The 19,518-nt window shown below is 44.7% G+C and overlaps 1 protein-coding gene across 4 annotated transcripts in view; it reads left to right on the top strand.

Annotated features, from left to right (window-relative positions):
- CMIP (c-Maf inducing protein) overlaps positions 1–19,518 on the top strand; it is a 172,225-nt gene that overhangs the window by 98,705 nt on the left and 54,002 nt on the right. For all 4 annotated transcript variants that reach the window (XM_090062515.1, XM_090062516.1, XM_090062517.1 and 1 more), the window contains exon 3: positions 7,853–7,903. In XM_090062515.1, the coding sequence (XP_089918641.1) occupies positions 7,853–7,903 (51 nt within the window). The remainder of the gene's footprint in view (positions 1–7,852; positions 7,904–19,518) is intronic.

The following is a 19,518-nucleotide window of genomic DNA, read 5'->3' as shown; positions in this document are numbered from 1 at the left end:
TCTACACGCTGTGGTAGACGTGGTGGATATTTAATTTATTTATTTAATTTACCTTCCAGTCTTTTGTTGGCAAAGCACCTCGTATCTTTGTGGGGCTATATAAGTAACTGTGATGAGGTGTCCCAAGGACCACTTTATTAATAAGTAACTTGAAAGAAAAAATTATTTGAATGAAGTTGCTACTACTTACAGCCTGACTTACCATGAAGTGTCATATCTCTTGGGAAGCTGTCATTCCCTTTTTCCCCCCTTCCAAGGTCAGAATCATGTGAGGAGTAGGAGAGAGGGCTATCACCAAGGAGGAGTACTCCTCCTCGGCCCGTGAGTGTAGGAGGGCTATTAGGAAGGCCAAGGCACAGATGAAGCTCAGGCTAGTGTCCAGGATTAAGGACAACAAAAAGTCCTTTTTCAAGTACATTGGGAGCAAGAAGAGGGCACCAGGCAGTGTAGGCCCCCCTGCAAGATGCAAACAGTAATCTTGTGGCTACGCCAGACAAGAAAGCTGATATTTTTAACAGTTTCTTTGCCTCCATTTTCTTGAACGGGGACCAGGATATCCCACCTACCAGAGGTAGGGACAATCTTAGGGATAGCTCTGTCAGGTCTTCAGTCAGTGCAGATGTAGTTAGGGATCTTCTGGAAGGACTAGACATTTTTAAATCTGCAGGTCCAGATGTCCTCCACCCAAGGGCGTTGAGGCAGCTGGCAGGGGTCATTGCGGAGCCCTTGGCCTGGCTGTATGAGCATTCGTGATCATCTGGCCAGGTGCCAGGGGATTGGAAACTGGTTAATGTGGTCCCAATTTCAAAGAAAGGGAGGAAGGAGGACCCAAGTAACTATAGGCCTGTAAGCCTCGGTGCTTGGGAAGTTCTTGGAGAGAATCATTAAGGAGCACGTCTGTGGGGGGCCTGCAGGGGAGATCATGCTCAGGGGCAGTCAGCATGGGTTCATCAAAGGGAGGTCCTGCCGGACCAACCTGATTGCCTTTTATGACCAAGTAACTAAATCCTTGGATGATGGTGTTGCCGTGGATGTAGTCTTTCTAGACTTTAAGAAGGCCTTTGACACTGTCTCTCACCCCATCCTCATCAATAAATTAAGTGACTGTGGCATTGATGCCTGCACAGTTGGATGGGTAAAAAATTGCTAGGGCCAGATAAACCTCACAAATGTTGAGTTCTCATTTCTCCAACTATTTTTTTCAAACCAGTTCTAACTGCTGCCAGGTGAGTTCTCCCACCCTTTGTGTTGATTTATTCTATCCTTGGCAATCAGGTGTAGTCAGAAGGAAAAACAAGCGGTAGAGGAACTCCTGATAAACACGAGCTCCCTGCACATACTTGCCTTGCTGCTTGAACAGTGTTTTGCCATGAAGTCCCTTAGATGGGGATGCCTAGGTCTCTTTTTTGTATGTCCTTTCCCCCCTTCATCAGTGCAGTCTCTTTTTTTTTGGTACCCAGTTTTGTTTTATCTTATAGTCCAGATATAAACCTGCTTGTAGTCTGCTGTCTTTCAGCCTGTTATCTGGCTATAATCCTCCTTGCTGCTTTTTGTTTAGCAACAGATCCATTCAGTATCGTTAGGCTGATCAGCAGTGCCCAGAAATAAGCAGTTCTGCTTTAGCTGTACTGTGTAGGGAGACGGAGAGGAGAGGTGCAGATCCCAAAGCCTCAAGCAGGGATACTGTCCAGTAGCTCATTCCCTGCATGTGAGGGGTTGCTGGTTGAACAGGAGCATGGCTAGTTGTTCTGCAAGTGATATGCTTGTGCTGATTACACTCCCTGTGCTTGCAGGAAAGGGGCAGGGATCTGCCGTCCACAGTCTGGAGCGCTGACCACAGCTTGGCTGGGCTATTGCCCAGTGTCCTGACTCTCAGCTCGAAGGGGAGGTTTTGTTTCATTGTTCTCATGTCACTTGGGTTGTATGTGAAGAGCCTGGTTAGATCCCAGCATTTCGTATTGAAACCAGCTATTAACATAACCGCTGGTGCAGGCGCCTGCAGTGCAATTATAGTCCAGGTATTACTAATGAGCACCTTTTGGAGGGACGTGCAGACAAAAAAGGAGGAATGCATGTATGATGGTGGGTGGAAAAAGAAAATCAAAGAAGGGAAAGAAGAAATACAGAGTTAATCCAGACTGTAAAGAATTAAGCCAGGCCCCAAATCACCCCGCTTATTGCCAGACCTTTTCAGAGCTGCTATCTATGGCAGAGCTCTCTAGGATGGTTTACATAAAGGTCACTGTAATAAGGGGAATTGTTGTTACAACATTTTGCTATCTGGACAAGCCATTGCTTGTACTCTTCTGAGTAATGCTGATGTCAGCAGAGTTTGACACTATAGTGTGACAGGACTAAGTTGTAGCAGAACGTCAGTGATGGATCCAGCTGGTGTTGGCTTTCCTATCTACATCGTACCAGTGGGTTGTGGAGAATGCCCTGTAAGTTGCATAATGTTTTGTGTGATCAGTGTCCAAAACCCAAGCAAAACAATAATTTGTCTGCTTCTTAACTGGCTGGGAACCATTGCAATGTCTGGATCAGTGCTGTTTGACAATAGCTTGACTTCCTAGTTTTGCTAACCAAAAAAAAAAAATCGAGTTTCAAAAGGTTTGCTGCCTTCCAAATGATTTATTCTTACTTATTTTAGTTTGTTTCAACCACCTGTGGTTAAGAAAGGCAAAAGTTGGTTTGTGGAAGAAAAAACTGCCTTGCAAGCAGAGGGGCAAATAACTTACTTTTACCGGGGTCTCTTCCATGCAAGCACTTGATTACTTGCCTGTCTTTGCTCATATAGGCTGTCCCACTGACATTACTGGCAGAGGTAAAGTTATTACTGCGTGCTTAGGGAGTAGGGACCAAGCTGCTTCTTTGACACACTGATGCCCCAAATCAGGGAACTGAACAATCAGTCCTAGAAATGTACCATGTTAAAATGTTTTATTTCTGTCGCTCACAACCTGCTCATCATGGCTGTGGGATAAAAAACACTGACAAGGAGTGTCACACGTACCTTATACCTGTCCCTAAATCCCATAACACCCCCCCACCCGGCTGTTTTTAATGCCATGTTTTCTGATGTTCTGAATCTTTTCTTTGTCGAAAGCAATGGGGATACTTGACTAACTGATCTGAACAGTCACATCTGTGCTCCTGCATTCAGTCTCCCTTTGGGTTTTTCATGGCCACGTGGTACTGACCGTGATACAGAACTCATTTCGGGATTGCGGCCTAATAGACTATACAGGGGAGCCAGCAAAGCAGCTAGATGTCATTTGCTACGGAGCACCCGAACTAGTCGAGCTGTTCAACTAAAGAGCACCATTGTTTCTCTAATCCGTTTCATTCATGTTAGCCTTAAAGGCTGCTTACATGGAACATGTCTAGAGAAAAATGGGAACTTTTGGGGGGCATTGGTCATGTCTCTTTAAGGATAACTGGTGCAAAGTGACCCTCACTGCATAGAGAAGACGGAGATGATTAGAAAACCTTTCCCATTATAGCCAAGATAGCTAATAAAAGCTTGAGTTTTTAAAAACACATGTGCAACCTCTCATTCTCTTCTCTTTTCTCATAGCCTAAGGCTGAATAAGTCTTGTAGGCTGTATCTTTAGGTGGGCATTGAAGTTGATGTCTGCACTGCAGTTGCTGCAGCTCATATAGATGTACCCAGGTAATCTTTAAGCTGGCTGGCCCTGGGGTACTGCATCAGGGAGATCAGCGCAGCCTAACGACCCAGTGACTGATTTGTTCCTCAGCAGGGCATTGTAGCCTGGACTGAGCTCTGTTCTGTTTTGGCTGTCCAGCTACCAGGACATGAGTGAGCTAGCTAGCTTGGGCAGCTCTTTTTTTATATGAGCTACAGTGTCTGTGGCACAAGTGTACCGTGTCACAAAATTTACATTAGCAAAGCTCAGCCCCAAAAATCTCTGTGTGGCTGACTCTACCCATGCAAGTAATTTCAGTGACATCAATGGACAACATAAAGGCTTGGAATGGAACTGCTCATTTACATTAGTTGAGGATTATTGAATTGCCTATGTAGGAGTCAGTCCTGAAATAGTTAGCTTTTGCCCAAGTAAGGAGATCAAAATTAGGTCTATTTATGGAGAAGGAGGGAACTAATATGAATAAACTTCACTCTCAGGCTTTTCAGAGTACTCCAGTCTCATTAATGAATAAAATCTCATGACATCTTTATGAAGTAGGAAAGTACTACCATCCTCTTATTAAAGAGGGACAGCGGCAGTCGAAGAAAAAGCAAGGGAAATGAGTACATTGCCCTCATTTCTGCTACAGCTAGTAAAAAAGAGTAACATTTGAAGATAAATGTATAAGCTATTCTGCACCAGAGCAAACCTGATTTTGATTTGTGAACGAATCCTACCACCAGAAAATTAATTTGACAGAAGTCCATTTTGGGTACAGTATTTTTTTTTTCTAAACATATGTACTTGAGAGCCATTTAAGGCATTTTGATTACGCTAGTTCCTTATGGAATTTTTGGTTATTCTGCTAAGCAGGAAATACACCCAGTAGCCTCTTCCTCTCTGAGTTTAAAAGGGGGGAAAAAAAACATTTTGTAAAACTGGATGATTCTTTGCTGGCTGCTAAAGCTCCAACATTTCCTGCACATAGCTGTGGTTTAGCAGCCCGCTGAAAATAGGCAGAAGGAAGGGTGTACTGGAAGGATTAGGCTCTGTGGTCTCTCAGTCTTGCCGAATGTGCAAAAGAGAATGCTAGTGACAGAAGAGCCCCGTTGGAGGTAAGAACAGTTAAGCAAACGAGGCCTGATCTATCTGCTGGAGCGCTGTGGAGAGTGAACTTCTGGAATCCCGCCATTGCCTCTCTGAGGTCTGTAGCCCATTGGTTCCTGCTCAGTGGTAGAACGGCAGACTTTCCTACAGGTTTGTTTTCTGCTTTTGTGCTTCAGTTGGAACTGTTGTTGTCATGCTGGTGGCTTTTCTGAGCAGTGGTGTTGAAACAAGCCTCAAATGCAGCCCATCCCAAATTTTGGAGCTGTTCAAACAGCAGATGCTGTCAGATGCAGATCCAGATGCCAGTTTCAGGTGACGGCCTTTTCTCATAAGAGGCCGAACTAAAGCTGCACCTAAATGCCCCGCAGAGTTTGGAATCTAAGTCCCTCGTTTGCAGCCCGTGCACTCTGCTCGATTTATGGTCTAAAACTCTGTAAATATTTCCCCTCTAAGGTTGACAATGTAATTTATTTTTCTGCTGGTTTTGTGTGCTCTCAGTTAGTAGTCTGTGCCATTAGTTTTTTGCCTCTGATTTTTTTGGGGGAGTCTGGTATTGTTTCAGTGTTTTCTTTGTTGTGTTCAGTCTGTCTGAATAATCTGTCAACAGAGATTTTACCAAGTGCCTAACCACTGTTCCAGCTAGGAGCCGGGTTGGTCATGAAATCTGCTTGCACATATTGTTTTGTTTTTTTCCTAGTTATTTATAAGCTCTGGAGGTCTCTAGTGACTGGATGTCTGGAAATAAGAGAATGGATAATAGCCAGAAACTATTTTCCTTTCTTGCTTTAATATTTGCTCATTCTAGGTGAGGCAGTTTCTTGGTTCAAATAATACTGTAGGTTCAGCCTGGGATTTAAAACAGGTTGGCATTGCCACTTTTCAGGAGGAAAGCTCTGTGCCTTTCCATTATTCCTTAGTAATATTAGAAGCTTATGTATCTTATTGGTCTTTCAATGTAGATAATGGCCTTGGGAAGGGGGTTTTGCTAGTAACGCAACATTTACAGATTAAACTAGAGTTTCTTTGGGAAGTATCAGAGCTGATCAGTATATAGAATGAGATACTACAGTAGCCTTGTAAACCATGTCCTCAAGCATAAAGAAACTTTCCTCAAACTTGACTACTCATTCAGAGACTCAGTTGCATTTCAGGATATCATTGTGACATGATCACCATGGAGGGTCAGGGAAACCGGCTTCTAAGAGTGAAAATAAGAGGTTTCCTGTGACTGGAAAATCAAAATGTATTGAACTTTTGGTGTTGAAGAAGCAGGGTGGTGTGGGGGTCAGTCCTTGGCCTCCCTATGATCCTTTGCCAGGGAGTGAAGTCTATCCTCCCAATGTGAAGTATTTGGCTTTTTGGGGAAGATGTGTTAGCTTAATGGTTAAAGTAACCTTTTAGATTCGAGGCACCTCTGCCGAAACTCAAGGCACCCCTTGGGAAATTCCAGCTCTTACTTTTCACTTGTTTTTTGATTTACACAAAAATAGTAGAGCAGTTCTTCTGTTGCAAAGAAGTTGGAAAGACCACAGCAGGGGAGGGTGTTTTTAATACTATGGATTCCTATTTTAAAAACTGAACAGGTATACTGTATGGACAAGTACACTACTTTTAACCATGGAGGGATTTGCCCCTTGCAAGCACGTCAGCTCATCTCTGGTAACCATTCCAACTTCCTGCTCCTGTCCCTCAGGACATGCAGCTAAACATCAGGGATTTGCCCCTATGTGAAACAAGATAAATCGTGGCGTCGCTTCCATTTACTGAGAGAGAGGGTAGACTTATGAAACAGTTGTTATGGTTCATCCTAATTTGCTGCAATTTCCATCACTTAATCATTGTACTTGTTTTTTCTGACCCACTCTTTCAATTGTCATGGGGTTCTTTTTGTTTGGTTTTTTAAATTTTAAAATATATTCAAAGGGTTGGGGGTGAGAAGCTAGAACTGAAGGATGCTTAGACTTCTGCTTGACCACGCAGGATACAGTTTGCAGGATTCTTGCTGCTACAGGACAAAAGCCTTCTGAAAGGGCATGTGGCTCTTCCAAAGAAGAGCCTTGCCTGTTGTTGGCACAGGACTTTCACTGAGTATAATTTTTATTGTTCATTTTAAGATGTTTCTAATTGTAAGGAAAAAGTCCCAGTGGCTGAGCTGGAAAAGCCAACCCTCCCCGCCCCCCCACTCCTCTACACACTCAGCATATTCCAAACTTGCATAGCCCCTCAAAGGCATGCGCTCTTTCTGTGCCCTTATGGATTTACGTCAGCATAGCTGCTTTTATAATTTTTGGTACAAAGCCTGTGACCTTTGAGAGCATTGAACTATTTCTCCACTGGCTATGAACCTAGCTTTAACTGAGAATTTTGAGAAGCTCTGCTTAATATGGACAAAAACTGGGGATCATTGATTATGGCAGCATTTATGCAGATTCTGCCGACCCTCTGGGGGATATGTGTGTATCTTATAATATTTTTAACATTATATTGTTGTTAGAAAAGCCAACATGACACTCAGACTCAAGTAGCTAGCAGGCAGCTGTGGACTGGGAAAGGGGAAGGCTAGTGCATATAAAAAGTTATCTGCACCATGTCAGAATGAGATGCTAACCTGACAGGGGTGATCTAATACATAGGGCAAATGGCATATAATTATCATAGACTTGATCAAAAGCTCCTAGAAGTCAATGAGAATGTTTCCATTGGCCTTAAAGGGTTTTTGGATCTGGTCCTATTTCATCTGAAGTTGGTACTTTTTAGTAGTATTAGTTCAATGTTTAATATGTTGAAAGGAAATGAGATCGAACAAAGTCTTAATGTTTCTGCTTCCTGTGAAAATAAATTAATTACTGTGCAAACTCATGGCCTTTTGTAGGGCTCAGAAAACTCTCTTCCCTTTAATGAAGGGCAGGGGGTGAAGATGGCAATTCCAGAGCAGAGCGTCAAGGTCATTGGGCTGTGTGTCAAAATTGTGTGCAATTTGATGAGTTTTAATTAATGTTGGTGGGTGGAGGGTTCGCATGTGTTTGGTTCAGTGATCTCAAGCTTGAATAGAATCTAATGGTTCCTATTTTTAAAAATCTTTCTTTTTATTGCAGGCTGCAAACAGTTACCTGAGGGATCAGTGGTTTCATTCTTTGCAGTGGAAGGTAGGTCCTCCATTTGCTGTTTTCCTTGCTACAGTTTTAACTAGAAGCTATATATTTTCAAGCCTAGTGATCTGTGGCAGGAAGTGAGAGAGTTCAGATGCCAAGGTGAGGCACAGAAAGTTGTTTTCCCTCAAGTTTGCCCCCGAACTAAGATGCATCTTGCTTGCTAGGATCAGCATACTCAAATGCAGAAAATTCTGTATTTTTTTTCCCCCCTTCTTTTCCTGTGTCGCAGCACCCATCTATCTGGTTAAAGGAGGGTTATCCCCCTCCCCTCCTTCCAGAACCTCAGCATGGGCTCAAACTAAGTAATTTCAGATAGTATGGTGCTATCTCTCACAGAGTATTAATGAGATAAACACATTATTCTGTAGGAAGGTAATGTTTGTCGTATAGAATCCATTAAGCCTCCAAATTTGAGAACACCTCCGAACTGGTCTAGACCAGTGTTTCTCAACCTTTTTAGGGCTCCCCTTGGAAAATGCCAGCTTTTAGTTTTCGCTACTTTTATTATTTTCTGTAGTCAAAAAAGGAGAAAAACAAAAAGAGCAGTTCATTGCAGAGAACTATGAAAGACCACAACAGATCATAATGCTATAACACAGTGGGTTCCTAGTTGAAATCTCTGGGTTCATGCGAGTCATGTTTGCAGACTTTATATTGTATGGCACCCCACAGCACCATTGAAAGGATCTCAAATCTCCACAGGGAATTTTTGACCTTGGTTGGGAATCACTGAGCTAGACTATAGCCTGATCTTGGCTTATGCCATGCTACCAAGCTACCTGGTTTTGTTTATTCCTGGTAAACTGGGCAAAGAGGATGTTTTTTGAAGTTGCTTATTAACTGTAAGCAGCATCAGTCTATGTAGCCATCTGTTTTTATTCTTAAGCATGACTCGGAAATATGTGTAGTTGCTATCTCAAAGGCTGCATGTCATTTTTACTGGAAACGAGGTTGATGGATGTGGTGACTATTAAAGAAAGTGGTTCACAAATGAGCAGAGTGTCTCCAAAAGCAGATCATTCTCCAGCTTCAAAAATGTATCTGGTGATGAACTGATAGATTAGATAGATTCTGTACAGATTAGGATTGAACTTGAAAATAAATTCTGATCCGACTGTGGATATGGTTGTTATCTATGCAAGTCCCTTTTATGAACCAAACAAACAACTTTCCAACAAAGAACATTTCTTTGGAAGTGTTTCAATGGAGTCAAACAGGTTGACCTCTTATTTTGTTGCTTATCAAGTTTCCATTCTGCCTGTAACAAGTACATGTGAAAATATAAGGAAATCCCTCCTATCCAGTTGGTTTTTTGTAGGAGTTTTTGGATGGTGCTCTTTGTGGAAAATAGTTTGCACAGTACTTGTGTGTGTTGTAGTGGTATAGAGGTATTTCACCCACAAATATTTGGAGAGGAGTTGTTTAGGGAAGTGCAAATGGGCATGTGAAGAGGAAAGGGCTAAAAATAAGAAAGTGAAAATGAAGGTCAGTTGAATATATCCATCTAGACCTGAAAATACCAACCTGACAGGAATGTTGGGAGAAACGTTTGAGTTTTGGAGATCTTGGTGAGATTAGGGTCATTTGCTGAATGGGTCTAAATTCTCAATAGCAGGATCCAGATGTTCCTGGAATCTTGCAATAATAATAAAAATAATAACAACAATAATAATAGTAACAATAATAATAATAATAGTTATTATTATTGTTGTTATTATTAATTTTTTTTTTTTTGCAAAGATCTAATTAGTCTAATAAAAGAGAGCATCTACAGCAAGCTCTGATTCCTTTTGCCTCCGACCAGTGAGGCTACAGCTTGGATACCTGAGGCAGTTGTTAAAGCCTTTCACAAGTTGTGTCCCACTAGGGTATTCCTTGTCACCCCGGTGGCAGTGATGTAGGTTGTATTTGGAATAATAGAGGGTTGTATTGTAGGACAGTAGTCCTGTTTTGCCCTTGTCTGTAGACCACCATCTTTTTACCAGTGTTCCAGTATTTGATTCCAAATTCAGCAAAGGCAAGATTATTGTGTTGCTTATTCAGCTGTTCCAGGGGCAGGGGTCACTGCAGATCACAGTGTAGAGGGATGTTTGCCTCTGTATAGCCCATTGCTTTCTGAGCAGTTAGGCAAGGAATCGGCAGATGGGCAAGAAAGGGATAGAGGCATTTTTCTTAGCAGAGGCGGCAGATGACTGCCTGCTGGAGCAAGGGGAGGATTAGGGTCAGATTCCCAGTTCGTTCTGTGGTATGTTCTTGGCACAGCTCAGTCATCCCCCACCCTATGGCAGAGGGTCAAGATGCAGTTCTACCCTGAACATCAGTAAACAACAGAGAAAAACTATAGGGAACATGACCTGCTTCACTTGTACATCTTCCAGTGACATGGAGACGGCTTTTCCCTGTGGGAGTTGTTTTAAAGGAGAGCTTTTTAAAATTTCCAGTGCTTCTGACCAAGCATCTCATTTGGGGAAACTCTGAGCAATGTAACCTTAGCGGACATTTGCTGTTCAGAAGAATTTTTTTTAAATGTTTTTATAGAATGAAACATTATCTTGATTTGAAAGCCTTCCCTTTGCCAAGAGTAGGAAGCCAGGCTTTTCCACAGAACAATGACAGAGCTTAAATCATGACCCATGCATTTTGTGCTAACATGTACCCGTTTGCTGGTATATCATTGTGGTTTTAACATTGCAGTGCCTTAACTGTTCAGAGGAAGAACACCCACTGACTGCTGTTTAACTGGGAGGGTATTTAGCAGGTTTAAGTGAAAGTACAGCAGAACTGAAGGCAGAGAGGTCATAGGAAAGGGACTGCAGTCAACCCCTTGCCACTGCTGATGCAAGTTGCTCATTTCAACCTGTAGCTATCAGGACTGGGCGCTGTTTTACATTCCATGTTGGGATTTGCTTGGAGCGGTGACCAACCGACAAGGTGGGGATTTACAAAGAAACAGCAGGTCTCTTATTTTAGGACAGATGGTGTTCTCCAAGGCCCAGTGGACATCACTGACCTGCACTGCACCCTCATGAATCGGTTAGGTCAAAACATTTCTGAAAGTCTGGAAAGCACAAATGCAAATGGTACTAGCATCTACTCTGGTTCCCCCTTGAAGCTGTGGGTTAACTCTAAAGAGGCAAACCTAATATTATTATTGGTATTAGGGCAGTACCAAAGGCCTTGGTTGAACTTAGCACCCCATTGTATGAAGTGTTTGGGGTGCAGATCTTCCCCTCCTTGAAGACCAGGCAGTCCATATAAACAGGACTCGAGGGGAAGTCTTGGTGACCTGATGCACAGAAAGGTTAAGTGAAGGTACATAGGAACTGTGTGCCTGAGCAGGGAACTGCACCCACAGCTCCCGTGTCTGACCTCAGTCTTGTAACTTGAAAACATTTGCTCATCCCAGGACATATAAGGTTAAAATTAGTGGGAGTCCCCATTACCATGGGAGGGCGTAAATGTTCCCTACTGTCTGATAAGCTGTTTTCTTGCATGCTAAGCTGGGTCTTTTCCACTGGTCAGGGGTGGGGTGGGAGGAGGTCATATGGGGTCAGCTGTGTTCAGAACATTAGCCGAGTAGTCTGGAAAATGAGAGAGCTGGTGGCTAGCAGTATAATTTTTGGAATATAGAAATAACCACACTTACTCTCAGCATTTTCCTTCTGCGTCACCTACCTATTACTCTGTTTCTTGCTTCAGGGCAGGGACTGTGTCTTTCTCTGCTTGTACAGTGCCTAGCATTGAGGTCCCAATCCTGATGGACCACTTTGCTGCAATGCATATTTGAAATATATTATTGATAAAATTCATCATTAGAGATTACAAAGCTACCTGAAATCTGGAAAGGTGTTAAGGGGACCTTTCCAGTGGATCACTGGAAACTCTTTTATAGTTTGCTGTATGATACAGAAGAGTTCTTACATGGAGAGGAATAAATGCATTTAAACAGGCTGTACAGGGCTTGGCTGCATTTTAGTTTTTCTGAAAGGAAAGGCAGCAATTTTTCTGAAATGACGCTCTTTGTGTAGCTTTACATTTTTCTCAGTGTAGACCAAGAGCGAACAATTATTTTGGTTGGAGGGCTGCTTAACGAGTTATGGTGAGGCATTGAGGGCTGCAAGGGTAGCCCCATCCCTTGACAGGTGCCCTGCCCTCTGGTCGCTATCTTGGGACCAGAAGTCCCACCCCACCAACCCCTTACCTTTGCTGCCAGAAGTCTCTCCTCTTGTCCAGGAAGTACTCCTTGGGGGGAGGGCGGGTGTTGTGTGGTGGGAGCAGGAGGTATACTGTGGGGGTAGATGTGTTTGGGGGGGATATGGTGCATGTGGGGGGTATATATTTGGGGGGGATAGGATGTGTATGTGGTTAAGGTGTGGGGTGCGTGGGAGTATTTGGTGCATGTCAGTATGGTATGGGGTGGGTGGGGGTGGGGCAGTGTTGTGTGTTTGGGTATGGGGGTATGGGTGTAGCTGAGGTGTAGGTAGGGTGGGGTGTGAATATGGTGGCGGTGGGGAGTGTGGGTGTATGTGTATATGTATGTAGGAATGTAGGGTTTGGGGTGTATGGGACAGTGGGTGGGTATGGTGGGGGTGGAGGTGTGTGGTTGGGGTGTGGGTGTATGGGACAGTGTTGGATGTGTGTGGTGGGGGTGGGGTGTGTGGTTGGGGCATGGGGTGTATGGGACAGTGGTGGGGGTGGGATGTGTGAGGGTGTGTGGTTGCAGTGTGGGTATGTGTGGGGTGGGGTGGGTTAGGTGTGCACGTGCAAGAGGCTTCCTCCCCCTGACCAGCTTCCCTCTGACTGCTCTTTGTGATGTGGCTAAGCCCAGCCCCTCGGCAGGTGAGGGCAGGGGGGGATCAGTGCTGCCTGTCTAGCTCGCGGTGTGCTGTAAAGGGATGGGAAAGCAGCTGCTGCCAGTGGGCAGCAGGAGAAGCCATTAGAAGAGGGGTGGGCTTCAGGGGGCAGAGATCTGAACCTGACACCCTTAGTCTCTGTCCCATACCTGCCTGGAAGGACTGCAGCTGAGCTTGTGCTGGCTGCTGCTGCTGCTGCTCCCACCCCCACCTGCCTATCCTGTGCCTGCCCAGTGGGGCTGTTAGCAGCTGAGCTCCTTCACATCCTGCCTCACCCTCCCCATCATCCACACTCTCCCCTGTCCAGCCATGCAGGAGCAGGACCAAAGCAAGCTGCAGGCAGAGCCCACCGTACTCCCCTCAGTGCTGCAGCTTTTCCTCCCTACCTGCTGCCTGGAGTGCTGCACCAGGAACAGGAGGAGGAGTCGCTGGAGACCAGGGGAGCCCAGCAGTTCCCTAGGTGGTTGCAGCAGCGGCAGCATCAACTTTGCCCAGAAGCTCTGCCTGCTGGCCGGGGCTGGGCCCCTCTGTTTGGGAGGCTGGGAGCACGCGCTGCCACGGGCAAGACTTGGTCCCAGGCAGAGCACAGCAGAGGCAGCCCCCTGCAGGGCTGGATGCAATTAATTGGTGGGTGCCCACCTGCGGGCCAGATCCAATGAGCTTGCAGGCCGGATCTGGCCCATGGGCCATATTTTGCCCACCCCGGCGTAAACGGTACAAATTGACAGGCTGGCTCTCTTTACTGGTTGCCTTTCAAAAAAGAAATCCTTGTCACACAGTCTGATTTAGAAGCTATTGTAAACTGCTGTTTTCCATTATTAACTAGTTCCTTTGGGTCAAGTTATGACATACTTGTGCATCTGCATTAGAGTTACCATACATCCCAGTTTTCGGAGACATGTCTTCTTTTTAGATCTTCTGATCTCAGTCTGGGTGGTTTTAAATATGATCAAATGTCCAGGATTTTGGTCAGCTCAGATTCAAAATTGTTCTTGCAGGCACTGTCTAGTATGTGCGTGTGTGGTGGGCAGGTGGGGGAGGCGCCTGCGTCTCCAGGGGGCGAGGGGCCCTTCAGGGGCAGCAGGGAACTGGAAATATGGTAACCCTAACCTACATGAGATGTTTGCTGCACAGTTGACTAATTAGCTGCACAGTAAATGTCTCGGCATTTTACACCTGTGCCCTTATTAGGGTGCACGAAACACATTAACTTAAAGTATGTACAAACACTGCCCTGATGCAATGGTTTTTCTTGTGCGCAGCAGCACATGTATAGACGTTGATGGGGCTGGCTGGGGCAGAAGGGTGCTTCGGTGCCAGAGCTGCCTGCCGGCTAGCCCTGCACTGAAGCACGTTCGTGCCCCAGCTAACCTTTCCACAGCATGTTGAGCTGGGTAGGAGCAGCCCTGGGCTGGCAGGCTAACCTTCTGGACCCCTGTCTCCTGAGGCTTCTGCAAGCCAGCTCAGTGTGCTGCGTTTTGGGTGCATGTGTAAACTTTGCATACCTGGGAACTTCCTGGGAGCAATAAACTGGTGGGCAATAAGCTGTGTAGATGCATCTGCTTATTCTTGATTTAATAGCAGTTTATTACACAGTTAGTTCCATTGCTCGTGTTGGCACTACTGTAAATGTGAGTAGCACTCAGTTTGAATAATGGGAGCACGTGCCGGCTTTTACAAGGGAACAGCCCTTGTGAAACACGATGAGAAAGCAGTTTACTCCACAAATGGCTGCACCAAAGCATCACTGCGGAAGAAAGGTAGCCATATCAGGACTTAGCAATGAAAGTTCAGTGTTTATATTTTCTTTCATTTGCAAACAGCAAAAGTTTCAGTTGAGAGAAGCTGTTCTGAAGACTGGTGAAGCCTTGTGTAAAATGCCTTACGCCATTGTCACTATGGTAATGTTTAAAAATAGTGTTTTTACAGTTTGGAGTTTATATAGAATTTAAATGATGGCATCGAAGGAATTCATAGCCTTGAATTTCAGCAAAACTTGTTTAAACCACAAGATCAGGCAACATCCCAGATGCAAGGGCCAGAAAGATCTGTCACTGAAACTGGTATGGTGGCACTGGTTAACCTCCTGGCATCTGATCTGAGAGAAGCAGCTGGCATCATGTGGGAATGGAGTAAAGACCCATGCCCTCACTTTTTATCAAACATTTCATTCAAAGAGCCCATCACTCTTTTGAAATAGTTCTTCTTGGTTTTCAGCACTGCCTTTCAGTGTCTTTATTTTTCTCTTTCTTTCTGAAATATATTCATTTTCTATCTTTGCCTCCAGTTTTATGTGCAGCAGACACTTCAACATGATGGTGGCCAAAAGTATTATGGGTATATCTTTGTCTTCTTTGTGGTAGTATCTCAGGTTTTCTGATCAAACAGGGGACTTAACATGTCTGTTCTTTGGCATGCAACCAGAAACAACATGTATGTAAGACAGGAAAGAGGAGAGCCTTTTTTCCAGCTCTACATGTGTGTTAATTTACTGAGGGGAAGCTAAGATGAAGGAATTAGTGCTGTCTTTTGTTCTGAAGATGCTGAGGCCTTTGGTCATTCTTCTGTCTTTTTCGACTGAATTCCATTATTTGGCTCCCGGTCCTGCTCCAGCAGTCCTACTGTTGGCTTAATTCTTCCAGTAGCTGTCATGGGTCACAGGGGAAGGAGACTGTTTCTCAGATAGCCAGAGCCATTCTGTTAGGTGGCTGTGATTTATCCAGAGATCTTGAACCGAATTCTAAATTTGGTAGGGGAACGACGCAGAAAATGGTGTGTGTTAATGAAGGTGTGAGTTGCTAAGCAGGCAGGCTGCTGTATTCTGTACCAGTTACCATGTTTTTTCCAGTGAGTTGTGGACTCCTTCCACATGGAAGTGGGAATAAATTTCAGGAGTTTGATTCTTGGTGCTCTTCTCTCACAATTTACTGCCATGATTTGACATTATTTTTTATTGTTTCACTTCGGCAGGCCATGCAAAAACCATTTATTTGCTGCTGTTTGTCTATGCCTTTCTAAGGCTCTAGGGTAGCGTTCAGCTTCTGGCCTGTGGGTGAGATCCAGCCTGCAGAGCCATGTCATCTGGCAGGTGGGGCTGCCCAGGGGTCCAGAAGTTTGGTGGTGGGGGAGTAGTAGCAACTACTACTGCCATTGTTTCCCCACCACCAAGTTCCCAAGCCCTGTGCCCTGGGCGCCAGACTGGGCTGGTACGTGGGGGGCTGGGATGGCAGCCTGGATCACTCCTATATACCAACCCTGCACTGAATCCAGCCAGTGGACTGATTCCACGCTACTCATTCAGTCCGCAGCCCAGCAAGGTTGGGCACCACCGCTCAGGATCTCTTCTGCTGTGATTGATAATACCCCTTAGTCTGTGATTTAACCAGTATTGTTGTCAATGTCAGAGACACCCTGCAGAAGTCTGGCCATATTTAGAAAGTATTCTACTCGCATAACTTTTGTTTCCTATAGTTAAATGCCCCCCACCCCTCTTTCTAACTTCATTGCTTAGGGCATTTTTGTAAGCACAGAAAATTCTAAGAAGTCATGTATTCCCACTATTACCCACCCAAACCCCAAATCATGCCATCCAGTATCACTAACCCCTTGGCCTCAGGCTTTGCTTTCATGGGGCTGGACCCGATGACCTCATGAGGTCCCTTCCAGCTCTGATGTCTAATGTCTGTGAGTTTGCAGCTTTTGCTGGGCATGGCTGTAATGTTTTCAAGTCGGGATTGCTGGGAAGATGAGATGAGCTCTTGAGAAAAATGGGCAGTTTAGCTGAATGGCATCTAAACAGAAAGTCCTTCTGTGCATATTGTGGGACATCAGTATTTTACAAACTGGCGTAAGGGGAGCCATGAATTGCTGGGTACTTTGGGTAGCATCTCTGTCCCTGATGTGGCCCAGAGATGGATAACTCTATTCAGTGAACTTGTGGCAGAGTCCTGCTAGAGGTACGGCATAGGAATCTTTTATCTTGACGCAAATAGGTTGATCCTAAATCCCCCATCTGGGCTAGTGGATTTTACCCCAGTTTAAGCCAATGTAAGGTACAAAGAGCAAGCAGAAGAATGGCTGAATTTGTTCTCCCCTTAGTAAATGCTCTTAGGTCTCTACCTTGATCTTGTATATGGAGAAAATATGTTTAGGAGTACTTGTTGTTCTGGTAAAATAGTAGGGGGCATGGTCGGGTGTAGAACCCTGATCCTTGTACCTCCTGATGGAGGTGTGCTGTTAGGCCTAACTCCTGAGCTTTCTCAGTGACTAATTCTAAGCAATTCTGCTTTCCAGGTCACGGTGACCATTCATCTCAACAGGTTACAGCACAGTCCTTCCTTTTCAACTTGCATGAAATGTAGTGGTAATAAAATGTAACCTCTGGTTGGTGTCCTAAACAGGACAGCAATACAAGACTTCCTCACATACAGGAGGTCTTTTATGGGCAAACATTGGACATTTTTTTCCTGGGAAAGATATGGCTTGGGCAGGTGTGACGTTTAACTGTTACTTGTCTTTTTCTTGTGATATATCCAGTGCGAGTATCTGATTTTCTCTGGACTTTCTCTGAGATCTCTCTCTTTCTGTTCAGTTAATCTTTCCATTTTGAGGTGTTTTCTAGGAAGTCTGCTGAACAAAATTAAACTGTTTCCCCATTCAAAGAGTTTTCCTAGGAGAATTTATGAAGTGTCTGTTTCTCTGCTGTCTCCAGTTTAATACAACACCGTTTCTTTAACCTAAACTTATGTTGCAGTCTTCCCCAGCCTTCCTTAATGATCCCCCTTGGGACAAAACCTTATTTTAGATTACTGCAGGGGCAGGTGAAGTCTTTCTCTCTGGCTTTCCAGGTCTGAGGTCCAGTTGCCCTTCAGGCTTTGGTGGAAGTGGGGTGTTGGAGGGAGGGGCCCTCGGTAGATCTCTGACCAACATGTGAGACTAGTACATGCAGGATGGAGCAGATCCTATCACTGTTGGCTGAGACAATTTAGGCATTTAAAAATCCCATGCCCCAAGACTTTTTTTGTTGTGGTTTTCATTATTTATTGCATTTTATTATTCAGCACAGGAAACATAGAATACATAACTGTGTGACCACCTTTGCTGTGTAGAAAATGACAGTGTTTGGAGCGCTGCTGAGCCCTTCCCGCGGTTGTCATGTCTGGCAGTATGCATGGGCATTTCTGTCTACTTCAGAGATTTCTGTAGCACCTGTCCCTGGAGTCTCCTGATAAAGCAGTCGTGTAAAATCATCTCATAAATTCTAGATGCCAGCTTTCCTGTAGAGAGGAGCCAGCCCCATCGGGTAATACAGTTTCCCTGACTCCCAGTGATGTCATGGGAGTCAAAAGGTACTTGTACCACCTAATGCCTTGTAGGAGCAGCAGCCTCAGCTAGTTCGGCAGTTGACTTCACTGGGTACAGGAGGAAGGCAGCCAGAGGGGTCTGGAGGGACCAGAATCCTTCAAGCTTCCCTCCATTTTTCATGATTTCTTCTTCATACTGTGTCTGTAGCCTGTCCTAATAAAATGGCAGTGTCTCCTGTAAAATCCCTAGTGTCCTATGTTCCCTTTAAGGATCGCAAAAATAGCCTTTAACACCCAGTAAATTGATGAGAATGACATGGCTGAATTAAACTTTGCCATATTGATCATCTGTTAGTTTACCTGCAGTCATTCCAGACACTTGTCTTGCATCATTTACATTTCCTTCATTTTTTTTTCTACAGCAGCAATTTTTAATAAATAAAAAAAGGGCAGAAAAGAATGATAGTAAAAGCTATTGAGGGGCATTATTCCAATCTTCTTGCCTAGAGGTCTTGAATCATTGTTACACGTGGCAGGATATTCCCTGGCACTTTGTATACTTGTATTGAGGCGGGGAACCCTTACACAACATTTACAGAATCAAGATGCATCGCACTCATAGGAATTGTCCAGAATGATGGACGGGGACCAACCAAACTTTCAAAGTAAGAGTGGCAACAACTCTGATGCACGCTCCTTTTGTCCCCAGTGCTACTACACCTTCAGTGGGAGCTTTAGGTGTGACACAGCTGCAGGATTAGACCTTTACTATCTTGCTTTAGTTTGTCAAGCAGCATCTGTATGAGAGAGACAAAAAAATTCAAAAGTTTCTCGTGCAGCGAGAGGCTCCGAGAAGCCCTATATTAAGTGCCAAAATGTCTTCAGATGCAGATATTGCCCTGAAATATGGCCCTTCTGTGTGAGAGAGAAACCGGCTCAGCTTCCAGGATTCTGGAGTTAGCAGTCACCTGCTTTATTTCCAAAGTCCCTTTAAGATGCTCGTGAGCATTGCATTAGTATCTGATATCGGAGCTCTCCCTAAGGCTCTGCAGCCGCAGCCGTGTTCTGACACAAACATGTTCCTCGAGCAGTGCACATCTCTCCTGCTGACGACATCGATGATGCAGGTGCACATGAGAGAGAAGTCGATTTCAAAGCCATTTATGGTTGTGAAGTGCTCCAAACGCAGCCAAATAATACATTTGCTAAGGAGGGGGGACGCAAAATAGGTAGGTAAATGAATTTCTGTTTTCAAGCATCTGCAGGATATGGGGCGAGTAGGTGGTCAGAGAGGGCTGGGGGAAGCCTGTGGCAGGGAACAGAGGAGAAAGGGCTAGGGATAACGAGTGCCCCTTTTAGTCTGTCTTGTGCATCTGCGAAATAATTGCTTTGCATGCCAGTGAGTGCTATCCGAGCTGTCTGCCCTCTCTAGAAAATAAGAAGAATCCATTTC

The sequence above is a fragment of the Crocodylus siamensis genome, chromosome 9 (assembly GCF_052110815.1).
Source record: "Crocodylus siamensis isolate JL-2025a chromosome 9, ASM5211081v1, whole genome shotgun sequence".
Lineage (NCBI taxonomy): Eukaryota > Metazoa > Chordata > Crocodylia > Crocodylidae > Crocodylus > Crocodylus siamensis.
Note: the sequence above shows the minus strand (reverse complement) of the source record. Positions and strands in the feature narration are given on the sequence as shown.